General features: G+C 35.8%; 3 protein-coding genes and 1 pseudogene across 4 annotated transcripts; all 4 read left to right on the top strand.

Moving 5' to 3' along the window:
- Positions 1 to 2,076: 2,076 nt before the first annotated feature.
- LOC109060101 (trace amine-associated receptor 13c) lies at positions 2,077 to 4,033 on the top strand. Its single transcript, XM_019077247.2, is given in 1 exon segment — positions 2,077 to 4,033. A coding segment is annotated over 1 exon segment (1,020 nt). The 5' UTR covers positions 2,077 to 2,115; the 3' UTR covers positions 3,136 to 4,033.
- A 396-nt stretch (positions 4,034 to 4,429) lies between these two features.
- On the top strand, positions 4,430 to 5,947 carry LOC109064297 (trace amine-associated receptor 13c-like). The gene has a single exon (XM_042747025.1). It carries the CDS (start codon positions 4,774 to 4,776, stop codon positions 5,797 to 5,799), a length of 1,026 nt encoding a protein of 341 aa, XP_042602959.1. The 5' UTR covers positions 4,430 to 4,773; the 3' UTR covers positions 5,800 to 5,947.
- A 2,701-nt stretch (positions 5,948 to 8,648) lies between these two features.
- LOC109064298 lies at positions 8,649 to 11,855 on the top strand (annotated as a pseudogene).
- A 401-nt stretch (positions 11,856 to 12,256) lies between these two features.
- On the top strand, positions 12,257 to 19,528 carry LOC109066733 (syntaxin-7-like). 2 transcript variants are annotated; one of them, XM_019083769.2, is made up of 11 exons: positions 12,334 to 12,400; positions 12,737 to 12,807; positions 13,275 to 13,385; positions 13,727 to 13,796; positions 13,908 to 13,998; positions 14,110 to 14,247; positions 15,663 to 15,712; positions 15,806 to 15,902; positions 16,044 to 16,116; positions 16,914 to 16,996; positions 17,529 to 19,528. In XM_019083769.2, the coding sequence occupies exons 3-11, from the start codon at positions 13,307 to 13,309 to the stop codon at positions 17,622 to 17,624; spliced, it is 777 nt and encodes a 258-aa protein (XP_018939314.1). In that variant the 5' UTR covers positions 12,334 to 12,400; positions 12,737 to 12,807; positions 13,275 to 13,306; the 3' UTR covers positions 17,625 to 19,528. The 2 variants fall into 2 exon arrangements, with proteins under 2 accessions (XP_018939308.1, XP_018939314.1); XM_019083763.2 differs by lacking the exon at positions 12,737 to 12,807 and having other exon boundaries at positions 12,257 to 12,400; positions 17,529 to 19,527.
- The last annotated feature ends 79 nt before the right edge of the window (positions 19,529 to 19,607 follow it).

Raw genomic sequence — 19,607 nt, 5'->3', positions numbered from 1 at the left:
AACATTGTTCGGGAGGCAGACACACTCTTGCAGTTTAAATCTAGATTAAAGGCCCATCTCTTTAACCTGGCTTACACATAGCACACTAATACGCTTCTAATATCCAAATCCGTTAAAGGATTTTTAGGCTGCAACAAACAAATATTAGTCTGTTTCTCTCTTATTCCAAAACAACCAATGTACTTGCTACATCGTTAGAAGAATGGCATCTACGCTAATATTAGTCCGTTTCTCTCTTATTCCGAGGTCACCATAGCCACCAGATCCAGTCTGTATTCAAGTCAGAGGGTCACTGCAGTCACCCGGATCTAGTATGTATCCAGCCCAGATGGTGGATCAGCACCTAGAAAGGACCTCTACAGCCCTGAAAGACAGCGAAGACCAGGACAACTAGAGCCCCAGAGATAGATCCCCTGTAAACACCTTGTCTCAGACGACCACCGGGACAAGACCACAAGAAACAGATGATTCTTCTGCACAATCTGACTTTGCTGCAGCCTGGAATTGAACTGCTGGTTTAGTCTGGTCAGAGGAGAACTGGCCCCCCAACTGAGCCTGGTTTCTCCCAAGGTTTTTTCTCCATTCTGTCACCGATGGAGTTTTTGGTTCCTTGCCGCTATCGCCTCTGGCTTGCTTAGTTGGGGGACACTTCATTTACAGCGATATCGTTGACTTGATTGCAAATTATTGCACAGATACGATTTAAACTGAACTGAGCTGCATGATGACATCACTGAATTCAATGATGAACTGCCTTAAACTGTCATTTTGCATTATTGATACCCTGTTTTCCTAATTAATGTTGTTCAGTTGCTTTGAAACAATCTTTTTTGTTTAAAGCGCTATATAAATAAAGGTGACTTGAGTTGACTTCACAGACGGATCAGGGCAGACAGATTCCAGGCAGACAGACTGTTCAACATATAAAGACAGTTTGTTCACGGCCTCCATGGTCGTATCAGGACAGGAAGAGAGTCCAGATGATGAAGGAAGACAGGGTATCTCAATATTAAAGTTAATTAAGTCCTCAGAGTCCCGACTCAGCTCACCCTCAGCGGTGGTGCAGTTGGCGGGGCTTTTCTCAGCCCCCCCTTCTCCACCATTTCATCCACCGTAGCATGCGTTGTTGCCAGCTCTCGCACCTGGTCAGACGGTCGGCCAGGATCTGGCTCCAGGGCAATCCTCAGCACTATCGATCTTTCTGGGCTTTGACTCTCTTTCTGAGGTGGGCTCTGGCTGATGCTCCGCTCAGCGGGGTGATGGTAGGCTGGGCTCTGGGTCTGAAGTGGGGCTGGCGAGTTCCTCATCAGCATAGAATGCAGTCAGCAGTGAATTGATAATGATGCAAATCATGCACACAATTGCTACTCACCAGCACCCACTCTACAAATTAACTAGACACAGGTGAACTGACTTACATAATCAGTTGGAGACAGAAACTTGGTCAAGGAACATGAAGAGAGAAAACACAACAATAAAGTCCATAAGTGTAACAGAATAGGAGTAGAAACAATTATAGATCAACAAGTTATTATTATTATTATTACTAACTGCCTTATATGCAATGTTAAATGTTTCTTGTACAATTTATCCTTTCATTATAGTAACAAGTTTACTGTTTAGTTTATTAGTTATAGATTTTATGAGAAACACTGTGCTGTACCTTATGTATTTCCAAATGGATCAAAATTGAATCGCATCAAGATCAGTATTGAAACAAATCACAAACTTGTAATCAAATTATGACTTTATGTCAGTAGTCAACCATATAGGCCTAATTCTTATTGACAGCAATTCAGATCATGGGTGTTCACTTCAAGAGATTTTTTATAAAATACATTTTTCATCTTTGTCATGAGAAATAATCTTTTACACAATTTTATTTATCCAGTTCTTTTATTAGATAAATAATTACTGAGTATTGGACAAACCAGAATATTTAAATTATGTAACTTAAGACTGCATATTTTCTTAATTTTTAATGACTGCTTGATTGTCATTTGCTGCCCTTTGATGATGTGGGAGGGTCATAAAAGAGCATGGAGAATATTTAAAGGCCTGTCTAGACTAAAAAAAACAGCACTTTATAGGTTCTAGTTTTCTGAAACTGAGAGGATGGATTTATCATCACAAGAATACAGTCCCACTCAGTTTTGTTTTCCTGCAGTGAACAACTCTTGTCTTAAAGGGACACATCATGTTTCCACTCAGACTGTGGTGTATCTCCTATTGGTGTCTGCAATGATTGTGACCATTCTAGGAAATTCGGTGGTCATCATTTCAATCGCGCACTTCAAACAGCTCCAGACTCCCACTAACATCCTGGTGATGTCTCTGGCTCTAGCAGATCTGCTGCTTGGACTGGTGGTCATGCCTTTCAGTATGATCCGTTCTGTGGATGGCTGCTGGTATTATGGAGATGCCTTCTGTTTGCTGCACTCAAGCTTTGACCTGTTTCTCACATCAGTGTCTATTTTTCATCTCATTTTTATTGCTATTGATCGGCATCAGGCTGTTTGTTATCCGCTTCAGTATCCTACAAGAATAACCATACCTGTCGCATGGGTCATGGTGATGATAAGTTGGAGCATGGCTGCATTATATTCTTATGGCTTAGTGTATTCAAAAGCTAATGTGGAAGGACTGGAAGAATACAGTGAGTCAATATACTGTATGGGAAGTTGTACTTTGCTTTTCAATTCATTGTGGTCAGTTTTAGACACATTACTAACTTTTTTCTTGCCTTGTTCTGTCATGATTGGACTATATGCAAGAATATTTGTAGTTGCAAAAAAGCACATTAGAACAATCGGTGAGGCAAACCAGCATGAAAACGAGAATATGTTTAAAAGCTCTCGACGATCTGAACGCAAAGCAGCAAAAACTCTCGGTGTGGTCGTGGGTGGTTTTATTATTTGCTGGTTACCGTTTTTTATAAACTCTTTGATGGATCCTTATATCAACTTTTCCACTCCTTTTGTCCTCTTTGACGCATTTGGCTGGTTTGGCTAATCAACCATAAACCCCATCATATATGGCCTTTTCTACCCATGGTTTAGAAAATCTCTTTCTCTCATTATAACAATGAGAATATTTGAACCAAACTCCTCTGATATCAATGTCTTCACTGTTTGATTCCATTTTCATATGTGCAGCACATTGATACTTTGTAACATTTGCAAATCACATAAATAAATACAGTGTAAAATCAGATGCTTAATCTTTGCAAAATTAAATGGTGATCTAAAATCAGTTCTGACAAAGACTTGAATTCTGATTTGATGATTCAGACAACATTTTTTAAATGTATATTTTATTCAGTTTTTAGTGTACAAAAGTGGTATGCTGAAGCTTAGGGCATATTTCTTATAGGTTTTTATTAATTAAGTATTTCTTTCCAACCAAAGAAGGTCTTTAAAAGCCTTCCAGGAGAAAGTCATCCCTTTGTGTTTTTGTTCCTCTCAGTGGTGTTTGCTTTGAAATATAAGATCTTCTTGCTGCCATCTTTGCTCATGTGTTCAGTTCCAGAATTTTTTTTAAATTAGATTATAAGGCTGAAAACTGTCATTTGCACAGACATTGTTACCTTGATAGAATGGAGAAAATAAAATACAGTGTGCATATTGTTTTTTTTTTTTTTTTTTTTTTTTTTTTGAAGGGGAGGTTTATAAATTGGGCCCAAGACATCTTTAATGTTCAGGGCAAAAATAAGACTGAAGGTGAAATATTCTCAGCCCTAACCTCAAACACACCTGAACCAGCTAATCAAGGTCTAGGGGTTATTAGAAAGCTACAGGCAGGTGAGTTTTTATCAAGGCTGGAGCAAAATTCTGCAGTACTGTGGCTCTCCAGGACAAACGTCCCCTCCAATGTAACATATAAAGCTTATTTGCCTTTTTGTCTTTCTGTGAAGTTGAAATGGCATTAGATGTAATGATCCATGTTGCTGCATTTTGATTAGGATTTATTTCAGCTAAAACTGTATAGCTTTCTTTTAAACTCAACCAAATGTTTTTTGGACAAACCAGTCTGTACACTCTCAGAAAAAAAAAGTACAAACTATCACTGGGCATTACCCTAAAGTAGAAAAAGCCCAAAGGTACATATTTATATTTGATTTATCCATAAATGGTACATTAGTACCTTAAGCACATGTGTCAAAATCCAGTCCTGGAGGGCCATTGTCCTGCAGAGTGTAGCTCCAGCCAGCTCCAAAACACCTGGAAGTTTCTAGCAATCGTGAGAACCTTGCCTGCATCCAAAATCACAATCTCTTGAGTAGGTACTTTTATGAATAAGTAAATACTTCACAGCTGCAAAAAGAATACGTTCTATATAGTATGAATGTGTGTAGGAATGTGACATACTTCTTTTGTCACATACTGTTTTTCACTTACTGTATAGTTGGGAAGTATGCAGTTTTGGATACAGCCCTTGATTAGCTGGTTCAGGTGTGTTTGATTAGGGTTAGCAAAACTCTGCAGGACAGTGGCCCTCCAGGAACTGCATTTGACAGCCTCGTCTTAAAGGTACATACTTAAATGTACCTTTAGTTCCATTTAAAAGGTTACCGCCCCAGTGAGAGTTTTGTACCTTTCCTCTGAGAGTGTATATTTTTAATTTTAATGAGTGCTCGTTGGTCATTTGTTGCCCTTTGATGATGTGGGAGGGTCAGAAAATAGCATGAAGAGTATTTAAGGGCCTAAATAGTCCAACTGAAACAGAATTTACTAGATTCGACTTTTCTGAGACGAAGAAACCACGACAGGCAGGATGGATTTATCATCACAACAATATGATCCCACTCAGTTTTGTTTTCCTGCAGTGAACAACTCTTGTCTTAAAGGGACACATCATGTTTCCACTCAGACTGTGGTATATCTCCTATTGGTGTCTGCAATGATTGTGACCATTCTAGGAAATTCGGTGGTCATCATTTCAATCGCGCACTTCAAACAGCTCCAGACTCCCACTAACATCCTGGTGATGTCTCTGGCTCTAGCAGATCTGCTGCTTGGACTGGTGGTCATGCCTTTCAGTATGATCCGTTCTGTGGATGGCTGCTGGTATTATGGAGATGCCTTCTGTTTGCTGCATTCCACCTTTGACTTGTTTCTTGCATCAGTGTCTATTTTCCATCTTGTTTGTATTGCTATTGATCGACATCAGGCTGTTTGTTATCCGCTTCAGTATCCTACAAGAATAACCATACCTGTTGCATGGGTCATGGTGATGATAAGCTGGGCTATGATTGCAGTCTATTCATATGGTCTACTGTACTCAAAAGCTAATGTGGAAGGACTGGAGGAATATATTGAATCAATATATTGTATAGGACATTGCAGTCTGCTTTTCAGTAAATTATGGTCTGTTTTAGACACATTAATAACTTTTTTCTTTCCTTGTTCTGTCATGTTTGGACTGTATGTTAGGATTTTCGTAGTTGCAAAAAAACATGTAAGAACAATCAGTGAGGCAAACCAGCATGAAAATGAGAATGTGTTTAAAAGCTCTCGACGATCTGAACGCAAAGCAGCAAAAACACTTGGTGTGGTCGTTGGTGCTTTTATCATTTGCTGGTTGCCATTTTTTATTAACTCCGTGATGGATCCCTACATCAACTTTTCCACCCCACTTGCTCTCTTTGAAGTGTTTGTCTGGTTAGGTTACATTAACTCCACCATAAACCCCATCATATATGGCTTTTTCTACCCATGGTTTAGGAAAACTCTTTCTCTCATTGTAACAAGGAGAATATTTGAACCAAACTCATCTGATATCAATGTTTTCACAGTTTGATTTAATTTCCATCTCTGTGCATCACATTGGACAACATTCAATATTTTTATACTTACTGAAATCTTTAACAACAAAATGAATGAAGAACAGTGTAAATTACATGTGTTTTATTTGTGCAAAATTAAAAGATGATTTATCTGACTTTGTATCCTGGCAAAATAGGTCTACATAAAACATTAAAAAAAAAAATCAAAAAAAAAGCAGTCCATCTTAGTGTAGTACTGTATATAAGTGAATGTGTCACAAATGTACAGAGGTGGGCAAAGTACACAATTCCATTACTTGAGTGAAAGTACAGATACTACTGGTCAAATATTACTCTATTACAAGTGAAAGTGGTAAAGACAGATTTTTACTTAAGTAAAAGTGAAGTACTTGCTTTTAAAAGTACTTAAGTACCAAATGTAAATTTCCTATGCACTGTTTTATTATTGTTGTATTTAATACTTGCAGTACCTTATGCCTCTGAAGCAACTTACAATACATTACGAATACTGAATACACTGACTAGCTTGTAGTATCTTTGGAATAAAGAGCTTTTGTAATGTTAAAAACTATAGAAATTAACAATCAAACCTGCTGTAATAATCAGCAACACAATATCTGTATAACTTTACAACAGCAACACTGCTTTAACAAGAAAGCAAAACAGCAAGATTTATCTGAAATCAAAACAAACATTTCGGAAATGCTCTCTAATCACTCTTGCAGTACTTTGAATGTGCAGTGCTGCTTCAAGTCAAACCCCTACTGTGTTTTGTTAGGAGGCGCACAACAGTTTTTCTGTGGCTTTAGGTAATATTTTCATTTAGAACTGAATTGTTGCAAATAAATATCACATTTGCAGCTGGTCAGTTTTCAAAAAATGCTGGGAAATTACTTCACGTAGCCCTACATGAGTGATTACTAGCAGACTGTCTGAAAAAAAAAATCACGTTTTAGAGAAGAAGAAAAAAATCCACCCACTTTCAAAGCTACAAGTAGAAAGTAACAACTTTTTTACTTCGACGACCTTGATAGAAATGTAGTGTAGTGAAAAGTACTATATATGTCTTGCAAATGTAGAGAAGTTTCCAGAAAAAATAATACTCAAGTAAAGTACAGATACTCAAAAAGTGTACTAAATGTACTTCATTACTGTCCACCTCTAAAAACGTATATGTGTTGTGTCACATCTATTGTGGTATATCATACATGCATGAAAAAACATTCATAGATATAGGCCCTATTAGTTCCAAAACCTGACCCTTCATTCAGTATATGAGGAAAACTTGAGCAAAAAAAAGGAATTCTGGCACACTGTGCCTTATATATAATATTAAATACATATTGCCTCCCAAATTATAAAAAATTTGTTGAATTCTGATTTGATGGTGCAAACATTTCAAAAATAAAGATTTTAAGTTACGTATAAAAGCGGAATGTTTGTCTGAAGCTTAAGGCACACATATTCAGTAGTTTATACATTCAGTATTATTGAACCAAATTTCTATAAAAGCCTTTATGAGCAAGGTATCCCTTAGCATTTTATTAGGGCTGGGTTTAAATAGATTTCTGCATTTTAATATATTTTTATGAACCGATATCCATTCTTAAATCCAAAAATTGCTGTTCTCAAGTGATGCGTGAACAAACCTGTACTAAACATTAGCAATTTGTAGCATGCAGCCCGTCCAATAAATCGCAGTATGCACAGTCTTTCAGATTCTATTTCATCAGAAAACGTTAATAATAATAAATACTGTTTTGGCACTCTTTAATATGGTGCCACAGAACACAGTACCCACCTCAGATCAAGCTAAGTGCTAGCACGGAGATCACGTGAACCAATCACGCTTACTCTCATAGTCTATAGTTTATTTATCCCTTCACAACCAGTACATAATTAGTAACTTTATGCTGTTATTTTTTCGGATTACAAAAAAAGTCATTATTAAAAAACAAAAATAAATAAAAAACTTGCTCTTGTCGATTTAATAAATTGTAACCTTCTTTAATATTTTTACTCAAGTCAAGTCACCTTTATTTATATACCTGTAGCACTTTTAACAATACAGAGTGTGTCAAAGCAGCTTTACAGTATTAAATAGGAAAATAGTGTGTCAATGCAAAAGGACAATAGTAAACACTCAATTTTCAGTTAAAGGCAGTGAATTGAGTGATGTCATCATCCAGCTCAAGTTCAGATTAAATAGTATCTGTGCAATCAAGTTGACGATATCGCTGGAAATTAAGTGTCCCCAACTAAGTAAGCCAGAGGCAACACCAGCAAGAAACCAAAACTCCATCGGTGACAGACAAACAAAAATTATCCCATGCATGTTCCGTATTGCAAGTGTTCTGAAGGAATATGGTAGGGCTGTTTCGAGAAACAAAAATCGAAAATGTAATCTATTATTAGTTGAAATTCTTCCAAGCATACTGTATATGTGACCCAGGACCACAAAACATAAGGTTCAATTTTTTAAAATTGAGATTTATGCATCATCTAAAAGCTGAATAAATATGCTTTCTATTAATGTATGGTTTGTTAGGATAGGCCAAAAAACTTAAAGCACTATTTAACTTGCCTCTGTTGTATTGTGTTTATTTGTCCTGTTGCTCATAATTTGTTTATTTTATTACTGATTGGTTACTTGAGTAAGGTAGGATGGGGGATAGCATGCTCATTAACAAAATTAAACTCCTGTAAACATCTGTAAATATTGTTTATGACTGTAGCTGATGCTAATGTAATTCTCGGCCATGACCTGTCATTTGCCTTTATATAAGCAAACTGGCCGTGAGGTTCTGCTTTAGGATTCTGGATCTGCAGTAATATCGTAAACTTGGGCCTTGAGCTTTAAAGCATGGAAATTGAATTTCTTGAACATCAATGCCTTCCCCACCGGAATACAAACTGTTAACTTGACTTTCATTTGAATTATGTAATATTCTTGTTTTTGTACATATCTGCATCTCTGTGCTAACAGTGTGTGGAAATCTACTTGTCATCATCTCTATAACGATTTTCAAGCAGCTTCACACACCGACCAACTTCCTCATCCTCTCACTGGGCCTTCCTGACTTCTTGGTGGGAATCTGTGTGATGCCGGTTGAAAGCATTAGACGCATTAACTCCTGTTTTTATACGGAAAGTTGCATTGTCGTATCTTTCATGTGATTATGTCTGTTCTTGGGTCTGTGTCACTCATTAATGTCATGCTTAGCTATTGATCGTTGTTTTGCTGTTTGTGAGCCAATCATGTATATGTCAAAAATGACAATTAGAAAACCACTGATGTGCATAAGTTTAGGATGGTCTGTGTCCATCTGTTATAATCTAAAACCAATAGATTTGTTCATTTTGTATGTAGGAATTCTCACTGTGGCCTTGAGACAAGTTAAGCCATTTCCAACACTTCAAAGAAAAGGGCAAAAGGTCAGTGAAGCTTGTAGTTAGCCTAAAAATACTGCAGACAGCCACTAACCAGATGAACTTATTTCCTGAAGACTGTTAATATGAAAATACCTGTATTTGTTACAAAAATTATATTTGCATAGGTGATCTTTGGTGGCCTTTTGATCTTTACATACGCTATCTCACGACCAATTCGTACGTATTTTACGAGGTGGCTAATTCGTACGAATTTGTACGACCTCACTCGTACGATTTCATACGATTTGCCTAGACCCCAGTGACGGGTAGGTTTAGGGGCGGGTTTGGTGTAGGTAATTCGTACAAATTCATACGAATGTGCAACTCGTAAAAATACGTACGATTTGGCAAAAATCGTATGAATTTGTACGAGTGTGGTCGTACGAATTCGTACGAATTAGCCACCTCGTAAAATATGTACGAATTGCCGTGAGATCGGGCTGTCTTTACATCAGTGGCGTAGCCACGGGTGTGCCAGGGTGTGCCGGTGCCACCCACAGTGGCAGCTGGCACACCTAAAAATAGATGCAGAATTATTTTTTATAGTCTCAATAAAAAATGTTTACTAAACTTGGGCTATTGTTGTTTACTTAGAAAATATATTTTTTAAAATCAACCCTTTCACGCATAAGTTACAAATATTTTTAACTGACCCCTTGTTTCCATGACGACGGGTCATGATTGTCACGTGACACACCGCGGCCACAATAACTAACAGATGTATCGCTATTCGTTTTATTTCGTTTTTCATTTTTTATTAAAAAATATTCACAAACATTGACACGCTTACCATGTCAACTATTTGATATTCCGATTCTTCGTTTAAAAACCTTTATAAATTATCTTGATCTAACGAGATGAGCGCTGAAGTTCAGAGTCCTGTCAGCCGGATTTAACGTACAGCCAAACTGTCTCTGGTACAGCACTTGAATTCCCCAGTTTCTCCCGAAATACATGAAAGTAAGTGGCTGTTGAACTGTGAGAACAGAGTAAACTTTATTGTTCTGCTATGTGAGTCTGATATATGAATAAAACACATAGGCAAATTACATTTGAATATATAGATAGTAATTTTACTGCTTTCATAAACATCAGTGTGTATTTTACAAACTACCAATGTATTGTTTTACTAGTGATTATGTATATTTAAATGTATGAAACCTAAAATAAACATTATGTGGTTGAAAACACTGCATATTAGTTATATGATAATTGTTGATATATGACAAGCGCTGAGCGCGTCCGTCTCTGGCTCAGCGCCAGCCAACTCGCGAAAGCAGTTTGAATCTGGCAGTTCTGTGACGCCACTGAACATTCTAAATCATACTCTCAGGGGCACAGAAATAAAAATCCAATATATGGTTTCATAATGCTCAAAACGGCCACGCCGTCTCGCCCTTTAGGCATCACTGTAAACCCTAACGCTCAAAATAATTAATTGGTTTGAGTAGGAAAAACTTAAATTAAACGTTCAGTGAAATTAACTTTATGAGTATTTAGCACTTTGTTTTTCTGTCAAGTTCACATAACTGATATATTTTAAGTAAACTAAACTGTTTCATTGTTTTGAGTTTTCTGAAATTATTTATTTTAATTTAGACAAACCTTAGTTTAACTGAAACGGCTTTGATGTCTATTTCCCAGCATGCTTTGCCGATGGCACTCAAAAGGGAGAGTAAATGCTAAAATTAAGTGTAATATAAGTTTTTTTGTGTGTGTGTGTGTGTAAGATTAATGTTAAGTATGAGATTTAGCAGTGATTAATATTTTGCTAATTTATGTTATGCTAATTTAGAAGAATTTCTGTTAATGTTGGCTTTATGGTGACAAGTGGTAAATGCAGCTTGATTTGAGAGCAAATGATCCCTTTATATTGTTACGCTCATACAGCTTCTGTATAACACTATTTTTAATATGTTAGCAAATTAGTATGTAAGCAGATTAGCTTTTAAAAGCTAACTGAGTTTATACTAATAAAAGTGTTCACATTGATCAATTGAAAGTTTTAAGTTAATTGTATGAATTAATGTACTCATACATTTTAATTGTAACTTGAAATGTTTAAATACAAAATAAAAATCTGCTAGTTCTGCTTACTTATTCGGGTTTACAGTGTACTTCATAGATTTGAGTTATATTAATTGAATGGACTTAGTACTATTAACTTTATTTACCCAAGTTATCTTAACAATAAGTTACTGAGTTACTTGGACACAAATCAAATTTTTTTTATGCTTACATTTTTTGAGTTAATAAACTTAAAGGATTTAAGGCAATCGGTTTCCTCAAACGGTTTGAGTTAAACAAACTCATCAGGTTTTACAGTGCAGCTAACAGGCACTATGTTATGACTATGTTATTGGCGATCCTGAGTGTAATGTATATTATTCTTCCGCAAATGGGAATTTATGGCAGCTCTATGAGAAAATGAGACATAGTACACCTGATTGCTTTCATCATGCTGATCACAAACAATATCATACATTAAGACTCCTCCCATTACAGTAGTAGCCATTTTGAAAAGTACAGTGTTCCGTTTTTTTTTGCTCAAATGATCTTCGGGGCTAGCCGCATAAAAATACTGTCCCCGATTTCTGATGTTTTGTTCTTCAGGCTCTGCACTGCTCTTGGTGCTTAAATGCTTGCTGCGCTGCTGTACTTGATGTGCGCCATACTTGGTCTGCTTGCTGTGCCTTGCAGAGCTTGGCCCCGTATTGCTGCTTGCAGCTATATTATTTTATATAGTTTTATGGTTATGTGGGGCATGGTTATGGTTATATAATTTAGCACAATAATCTGACAATAAAAGTGGCACACCCAGATTACAACATTCACACCCATAATCTATAATGATAGCAAAAAAAAAACTTTACATCATTGAGTCTCTTCATTTAGAATGAGAGTACACAATAAAGACATTAAAATTAGGAGATTGAAACGTTATTATTAAAACGTGAAGAGAACTGTTTTTGTAAACGTTAGCATAATGCTGAATAATTAACCCATGTGTGAATCATACTTAATATCTACATTATTTCTAACTAGTTTGCAGTGAATGTGAATGAAAATACCTAGTATGTAAATGTCCTTGTTTCTGAACTGAAGCGGAAGATTGAAGCGAAATCACGTGACCCAGGCGTCAAGAAATCAGCTGGGACTCGGAGTTTCACTCAGGAAATCCAGGTAAACTAAACAAGCGACGTGCATATCAAAGTAAAAGACGTGTCATTGTATTTAGTGTAAGCACACTGACTTAATTAAGAAGGACTTTAGAGAAAAAGTCAGTGATAAAATGAACAGAAGCGTCGCTGATCCTGAACTTCATGCAGTGTGGAACTGTCTTTGACAGCGCGTGATCTAAATATCTATTTGACACGGTCCCACGCGTTCATATTCCTGACCATTCTTGGTGAATGTTTGGTGTGTGTCAGTGAAGTAAAAATAAAAACCGTCTGATTTTATAAATTAATGTGTTTGTGAGTCCGGGCGCTGTGGTTTCCGCATTCTTTCATTTTGCAGGTGCAGTAAATGTTGGTAAACTAGTCAGATGAACAAGGTCTGCTGGTTAGCCTGCTAACATTTGAACAACAGTAAGTTAGCTGTATCATTAATGAACTGTTCAGAGATATTTAAAGCGAGGCACGGAGTCACACTATATGGGGAAAGTTGTCACAATGGGAATGGCACGGTATAGGCTATAGCATTTACCATTATGCTGTTGTGGACTGTAAATAGTATACAACACATGACAGAAATATGAACAAATAAATAAACTTTTTCTATATCAATCTAATTTTTTTATAAAGTCAACTTTTGTCTGAATGTATGGGATATAGCACCTTAAAATGATATGTGAAAGTGACAGAATGCACCAAAAAATATTTTTAAGTGTTACAGTATTTGAATTGAAGATGAACTACGTTTATAAGCAACATAAAAGTATTTTTAAAAGGATATATTAATGTTTTGTATCATATAAAAGAGCTCCTGTATATTCATATTCATGTTTACCCTGTAATTCTGACAGTAAGTTTGATTTAACGTGTAATCTTTCTAGGTTTGGTGATTCATTCTGTGAAGATCTCCATCATGTCTGGATCAGGCGGGGTTGACCCAAATATGCTGGCACAGACTATAAGTTCAAATATCCAGAGAATAACATTGCTAAGTGAGTAGTTTTACTACATCCATCCTTATTTATGTGATGTGAAGACTGTTGACCATAAATGTTGAACAAGCATATGCTTTATATATCTATAATATATTATAAAACCATCCATTTTGGCCTAAAACTAACTGGAAGGTTGCACAGTCCTTGGATCGAATGTTTTGTTACTCATTTGTAATGAGACAAAAAAAACACATCTACAAACCACAACATGCAAAATTGTGAAAGTGAATTTATTATGAAATGAATGGAAACCATAATACACACTATTACATAAACCAAAAGCACAGGAGGTGTTTTCCAGTGTGTGTTTGTCTAGATGTTGTTTTTGTTTTTACCAGCTAATGAAATCCAGCAGATGATGAGACATTTTGGAACAGCACAAGACACGACTAACCTGCGACAGACATTGTGAGTTGAATACAATCAGCTAGTTCTGTTCCCTTTAAATGACCACATATAAAAATAAGTGAACAGTTATATATGTCAATCCAATTATATTTGTATTTGTCAAACATACAGACAAGAGAAACAGCAGAAGGTCAATCAGCTTGCTAAAGTGACAGACAAATACATGAAAGATTTCAGTGCTTTACCTGTGACCACAGAACAGGTGAAGCTTCCTCGCTGTCCCACATAGAAGATATTTTGAAGACTATTTTGTGATATCTACTATCCTTTTAACAGTCCTGCTCAGATATGGCATTCACCTTTTCTTACACAGCGGCAAAGAAAAATCCAGCGAGAACGTCTCATCACTGAATTCTCCAACGCGCTAGCCGTTTTCCAGAAAGTTCAGCGGGAGGTAGCAAAGAAGGAGAAGGAGTTTGTGGCGCGTGTCCGAGCAAGCTCGAGAGTTTCAGTAAGTTTCATCTGTTACACTTGGACTGAAAGAATGACATAAACGAATTGATATTATCCACCCAACTGAAGGTTGAATCCTATCATTGAGCATGTTTACATGCACACCAGTAAGCTGATAACTTACAAATATCAGCTTATTAAAATAACCAGTTTTCCCCGTTTAAATGCACGTCAGTAATCTGACAACGCAAGTAAGCTGCATTTACATGACTTAATTAATAAATCCCCTTATTTCCCTGTAGTGACGTCAAAATATAATCATTTGCATATCAGACTCAAGAGTATTCCATACATTTGTCAGGTGTGATGTTAAATTAAGCTTGCAACATGTCAAACTTACAGCTCATGCAGTTATAAACACAGCATTGTGACTGAACCACTTCTACTTCTGCTGCACGAGATGAGAACACATTTTTATCATTTTCTGAGTCATGAAAAAGTCTGCTTTTGTGATATATTTCCTTCTTTCTTTACTGCAAGACGCTTGCTTGGTCTAGATGCGCTTAAATCTGCACTAACAATGCATTCCTATCACGTATCACACATGCGCACTTCAATAAGCCGACAGAAAGTAGGTTATTGTGTTTACATGCCGTGCAAAATCGGAGTAAGAGGCAAAAAACTACCTGTTGCAACCTGTTTATTCTTACGCCGGTTATGAGCTTATTCCGATAAAAGAAAACGGGTTATCGTGTTTACATGACCAAGTGGGTTTTCGGCTAATTAAGCATAATCAGCTTAAGAACATGCATGTAAACGCGCTCATTTATAGAGACACTAATATCAAATGTTAAAGTGCCATTTTCTATACAGTAGTCCATTTTTTTGTTAGTTATACAGCATTATTTTGAATTCGATTTTAGAATTTATTTTTTTCCACATTTTATAGTTTTTAATTTAAGTTAAAAGTTTTTTATTCTGTTGTGCTTTGCCATTTTTATTACTTTTTCAAATATATCTATGTAGTTTTTATTTATTAGTTTTAGTTTTAGTTTGAGTTAGTTTAGTACTTCAAGGTAAACTAAATGAAAGTAGAGATGTTGTCATGGCTACTAGCTGAAATAAAAATAAGTGTAAGGATTTTTTCATTACTTTTAGTATTTTTAGTACTCCATTTCAGTTTATTTTTATGGTTTTAGTTAGCCGTCATATCCCTGGTTATACACACTACTTAAAAGCCACATATGACTCCAGATAGGATGCACTGAATGTTTGTTTAAAAAGCATGATTGAGAATCACTGTTTTGTTGCAGTACCATTTTATACTGCAAATGATAGTTTATATCATATACCATTATAAATATATAGTTTATATATTTATAATGGTGTTTTTTGTGAGAAATAAAAGGCAGTAGTGGCATATTGGCACTTTATTATGGTTTTCTATATGTTTTCCTCACAATCTGTTCATAGGTTGGTGATAAAGATGATGGGTTTGGAGGATTTTCATCACCCTTTCAAAGGTTTCAAAAGTGTTTTTTCCACCACCTCCGCTTGTCACATTTATACATAAAAATAAATAAATAAAATAAAACAAAATGAATAAATGTTTTCAGTGAGGTTCATGCTCAAACTCAGAGCTATGATGAAGCCATCACAGAGGAAGATCTGCAGCTCATTCAGGAGAGAGAATCAGCAATCAGACAGCTGGAGGTGAGACGCATTCAAGCCCAGAGACAACAAAAACTAATTTACAAGTGACAAGAATTGTGCTGGTGTAATGCTTTTTGACTGGTTGTTTTTGCTGTGCAAAAAAATTTAGGGATGTGTAAAACATACTCTCTTGTTTTTCAGTCGGACATCACAGACATTAATGAAATCTTCAGAGATCTGGGCTTGATGGTGCATGAACAGGGAGACATGATCGGTAAGATCAGAGAAATATAACTAGGCTTTTACACTTTCTTAGTATGAGGGCCAGAGTGTGCTCATGTGTTATTTCATTGTTGAAAAGTAAACAAATGGAAGCTGTCCTGTGACTAATGAGCCAAAATCTTATGGACAGTAAACAAATCTCTGCCTCCGTCTCTATATGAACAGCTTGCTGCCTAGAATTTAAGGAAATTGTCATTTAGCAACAATACTTTTCTTTATTTACATTTTGTCCTCTAAAAATAAAATGATATAAAATAAATAAATAAATCCATCTGTGTGGTTTTGTTTAGACTTGGTTCTGAGGGAGTCTCTGTATTGTGATGAAACTCTCAGACAGGAAAGTGCAATTAAAGGTGTTAAAATGGAGAAGCAGATGCTGATAATGAAGACCTACGAGGCTTCACACAAACCAGCTCAGTGGGACTGTTTGTTCAAGCACTAAACTTTTAATGATAAGACGTGAGCTATTAGTAAGCACACACTTGTGTTGTTTACATATGTGATATTTCATCAGAATTACAAGAGTTTGCATCATTGCTTGTGCTGTCCACCAAATCTTTGGCATGCATACCTGAATGAATAAAGAAATAGTGCTCTTTAAAGGATTTTAAATGGACTTCTAGGAAATTAATTACTATCCAAGGGGACAATGCATTATCCATGTTTTAAACAATGAATAATAACTTTTTGATGATCGAGTCAGAATATTTGGTTAGTTGTCAGAAAGAAATGAATTCACTGTTTAACTGTGAAAGTTTTTCCTCTGTTTATCTCCATCCCATTTTGCAGACAGTATAGAGGCCAATGTTTCAAATGCAGAGATCAATGTGCAGTCGGCCACACAACAACTGAACAGAGCAGCAAGTCACCAGGTACAGCTTATTTTTTACTAATGACCCATCATTCACTCATCCTTACATCATTTCAAACCCATCTTATCTTATTCCTTCTGTCGAACACAAAACAAGAAATTCAGCCTAATGAAAGTAGATGGAGACGGACAGTGTCAAGCTCCAAAAGAATGAAACAGCACCGTAAACTTAGCCCATATGACTTGTGCACTATATTCCAATTCCTTTTCAATATTTCATGCTACTAGCTTCGTATGAGAAACAGATGCAAATTTAAGTTGTAATTTGCCTGTAAGCTTCCCTTGCACTGGCATGTTTGAGTTGGTGTACGGCCTACTTTTAAGATGGTTTATTAAATTATATTACAGCTCAAGTAAATTTGCATTTATTTTTAATCACATTGTTTTTTAACATTATATTGCTATTAAATTCAACATTTTTTAATTAAATATATAATAATTAATAAAATGTACTATTGTATTAACATGTTTAATTGACAACCCTTATTATTATTATTATCATACTAGTGACTCATTTCTTCTTTTCACTGTAGACGTCATTCCGCAAGAAGATTTTCATCCTGATCGCTGTTCTGATTGTGCTGGCTGTCATTATTGGTTTGATTATCTGGGCTTCTGTCAAAAAATAAGCATATCATCTGATGTCCCACAGCATTTGCACTGGCATGTTTATAATGAGTTATGGAGGTTTGTCACTAAGTGAAGCTGTCTTGAGTTGCTTTCTAAATACAGTTAAGATATTGCCACTAACAGAATATATAATATAAGTTAAGCTCTATGGACGGCATGTTTGGTGTGTGGTTCATTACCACAGAAACTTATTTTAACTCCACTTGTTAAAACATGCATTGGGATAAACATTCAACAGAGACTGTACATAGAGCTTAACTTGTGTTTAAAATAGTTTTAACATTGTTACTGTTAACAGATAATCATTCCAGCTTCATGCATCTTTCACCCATCTGGTTTGTTATAGAAGCTGCCATTCCTGATAGCACAATATGCTAAATATGAGATTTCATTGGTTGAAAATGGCACGGATGAATGTGTTTATCTCTGACAGTTAGTATGAAGCTGCTGCTATAAAGGTGAATAAGTGCACTTCACTTTTAAACTGCTCTCAAACACTGTATTTGAACAAATAAATAAACAAATGAAAACACACTACCAGTCAAAACATAAATCTATTCATAATAAAAAAAATGAGTAAGTGTGGCAAAAAATTTGACTGGTAGTGTATTTTCAGGTTCATTCATTTTTTTAAATAAGTGGGATAATGTGTGAATCTCAAGCACAATACAAAAACAGTGAAAATTTTATGGACTTTGAAAATGTCTGTGGAGTTGATTATATGACCCTACAAAGTCTCTCATGTCCAGGAAAATGTAAAGCTACTGCTGATTGATGCGTTTTGTGTTACTCAATTCCTTTTAATCTTGTTAGTTATTAGCCATGTGTTCAGTCTCACTGTGCCAAAATCATCTCTGTAAAATTATCCTGAAATAGATGCTACAGTTTCAACAACCAAGCAATGTCAATGAAATGTTTGTCTATGTGTATGGTATTGCTGTATATAAATGTTATATGACCTGAAACGAGTACGGTTAATCATTAAAGGAACTAAATCAGGTTTACCCAGTTGGCAGGAAATAACCACTAGATGGAGACAATGTCAAATGTGAAGTTGCATTTTAAGCTCAGCTCAAATGGCAGTCAGTTTACCTTTGACCTGTTAAGGGGCTGCCAAATTAATTTATTTTGTAGGCAATAATTTATCTTCTTTTTATCATTTGTTTTTGTTTTTTCCCCATGATTTAGTGCAGTTTTAAATAATAAATTGTAAATGTTGAATCACCTGCTTGCTGCCACGTATTGCTGTCTGCATGTGACCACTACCAAGTGAAAAATGAAAAGTTTTCCTCAAAAATCAAGGCTCAGTTGGTTTACCCATTGTAGAACTAGCAAATACACCACCCAGATGCAAAGAGTTAGTTTTATCAACAAATAATTGCGTGGACTGTTTGTACTTATAAGCAGAAACACTTTTCACTGAAATATCAGTCATGTTCAGGTACGTACACTTGTTACATTTTTCGCTATAATGTTAAATGTGTGTTCTAAATGTGGGTCTGCTGGCCTAAGATGCTATTTTGCATTAAAACAAAGACTTTAGATATATTGCTTATGAATTGGAGAAAGTGCAATGCGCAATATGGCGGATTAGTCCCGCCTTCTACATAAAATAGATAATTGGTAAAGTCATCGCGTCACTGCAGTTGCCATTAGAAATTCCGGTTGCTATAGAAACAGTGAGTGTTCTGGGCACTTAGTACTGCACATGCGCATTGCCTGTTTGAGCATAAGAAACAAAATTTGTGAGAATTTTATTGTCAGATTTCATTGGTGATTTTAAATATGAAATTTAATTGTAAGCATGGTGAAAAGCTTTGGTGAATTTGATGTTTCCCCATTCAAATAGATAGGAGTTGTACTTGAATGACTGATAGCTCCCCGAGAGGTGTTTCAAAGATAGCCGCTGAGTAAAATTATTTGCCTTGAAAGGACTTATAAAATAATAATAAAACAAATATATATATATATATATATATATA

The sequence above is a fragment of the Cyprinus carpio genome, chromosome B20 (genome assembly GCF_018340385.1).
Source record: "Cyprinus carpio isolate SPL01 chromosome B20, ASM1834038v1, whole genome shotgun sequence".
In the NCBI taxonomy this organism is placed as follows: domain Eukaryota; kingdom Metazoa; phylum Chordata; class Actinopteri; order Cypriniformes; family Cyprinidae; genus Cyprinus; species Cyprinus carpio.
Note: the sequence above shows the minus strand (reverse complement) of the source record. Positions and strands in the feature narration are given on the sequence as shown.

What these genes read in the sequence shown, in the direction of transcription:
- LOC109064297 (XM_042747025.1), top strand. Translation starts at nt 4,774, where the DNA reads ATGGATTTATCATCACAACAATATGATCCCACTCAGTTTTGTTTTCCT.
- LOC109066733 (XM_019083769.2), top strand. Translation starts at nt 13,307, where the DNA reads ATGTCTGGATCAGGCGGGGTTGACCCAAATATGCTGGCACAGACTATA. An exon ending in CCAGAGAATAACATTGCTAA is followed by an intron (nt 13,386 to 13,726) that starts GTGAGTAGTTTT and finishes TGTTTTTACCAG; the next exon opens with CTAATGAAATCCAGCAGATG. An exon ending in CAGCAATCAGACAGCTGGAG is followed by an intron (nt 15,903 to 16,043) that starts GTGAGACGCATT and finishes CTTGTTTTTCAG; the next exon opens with TCGGACATCACAGACATTAA.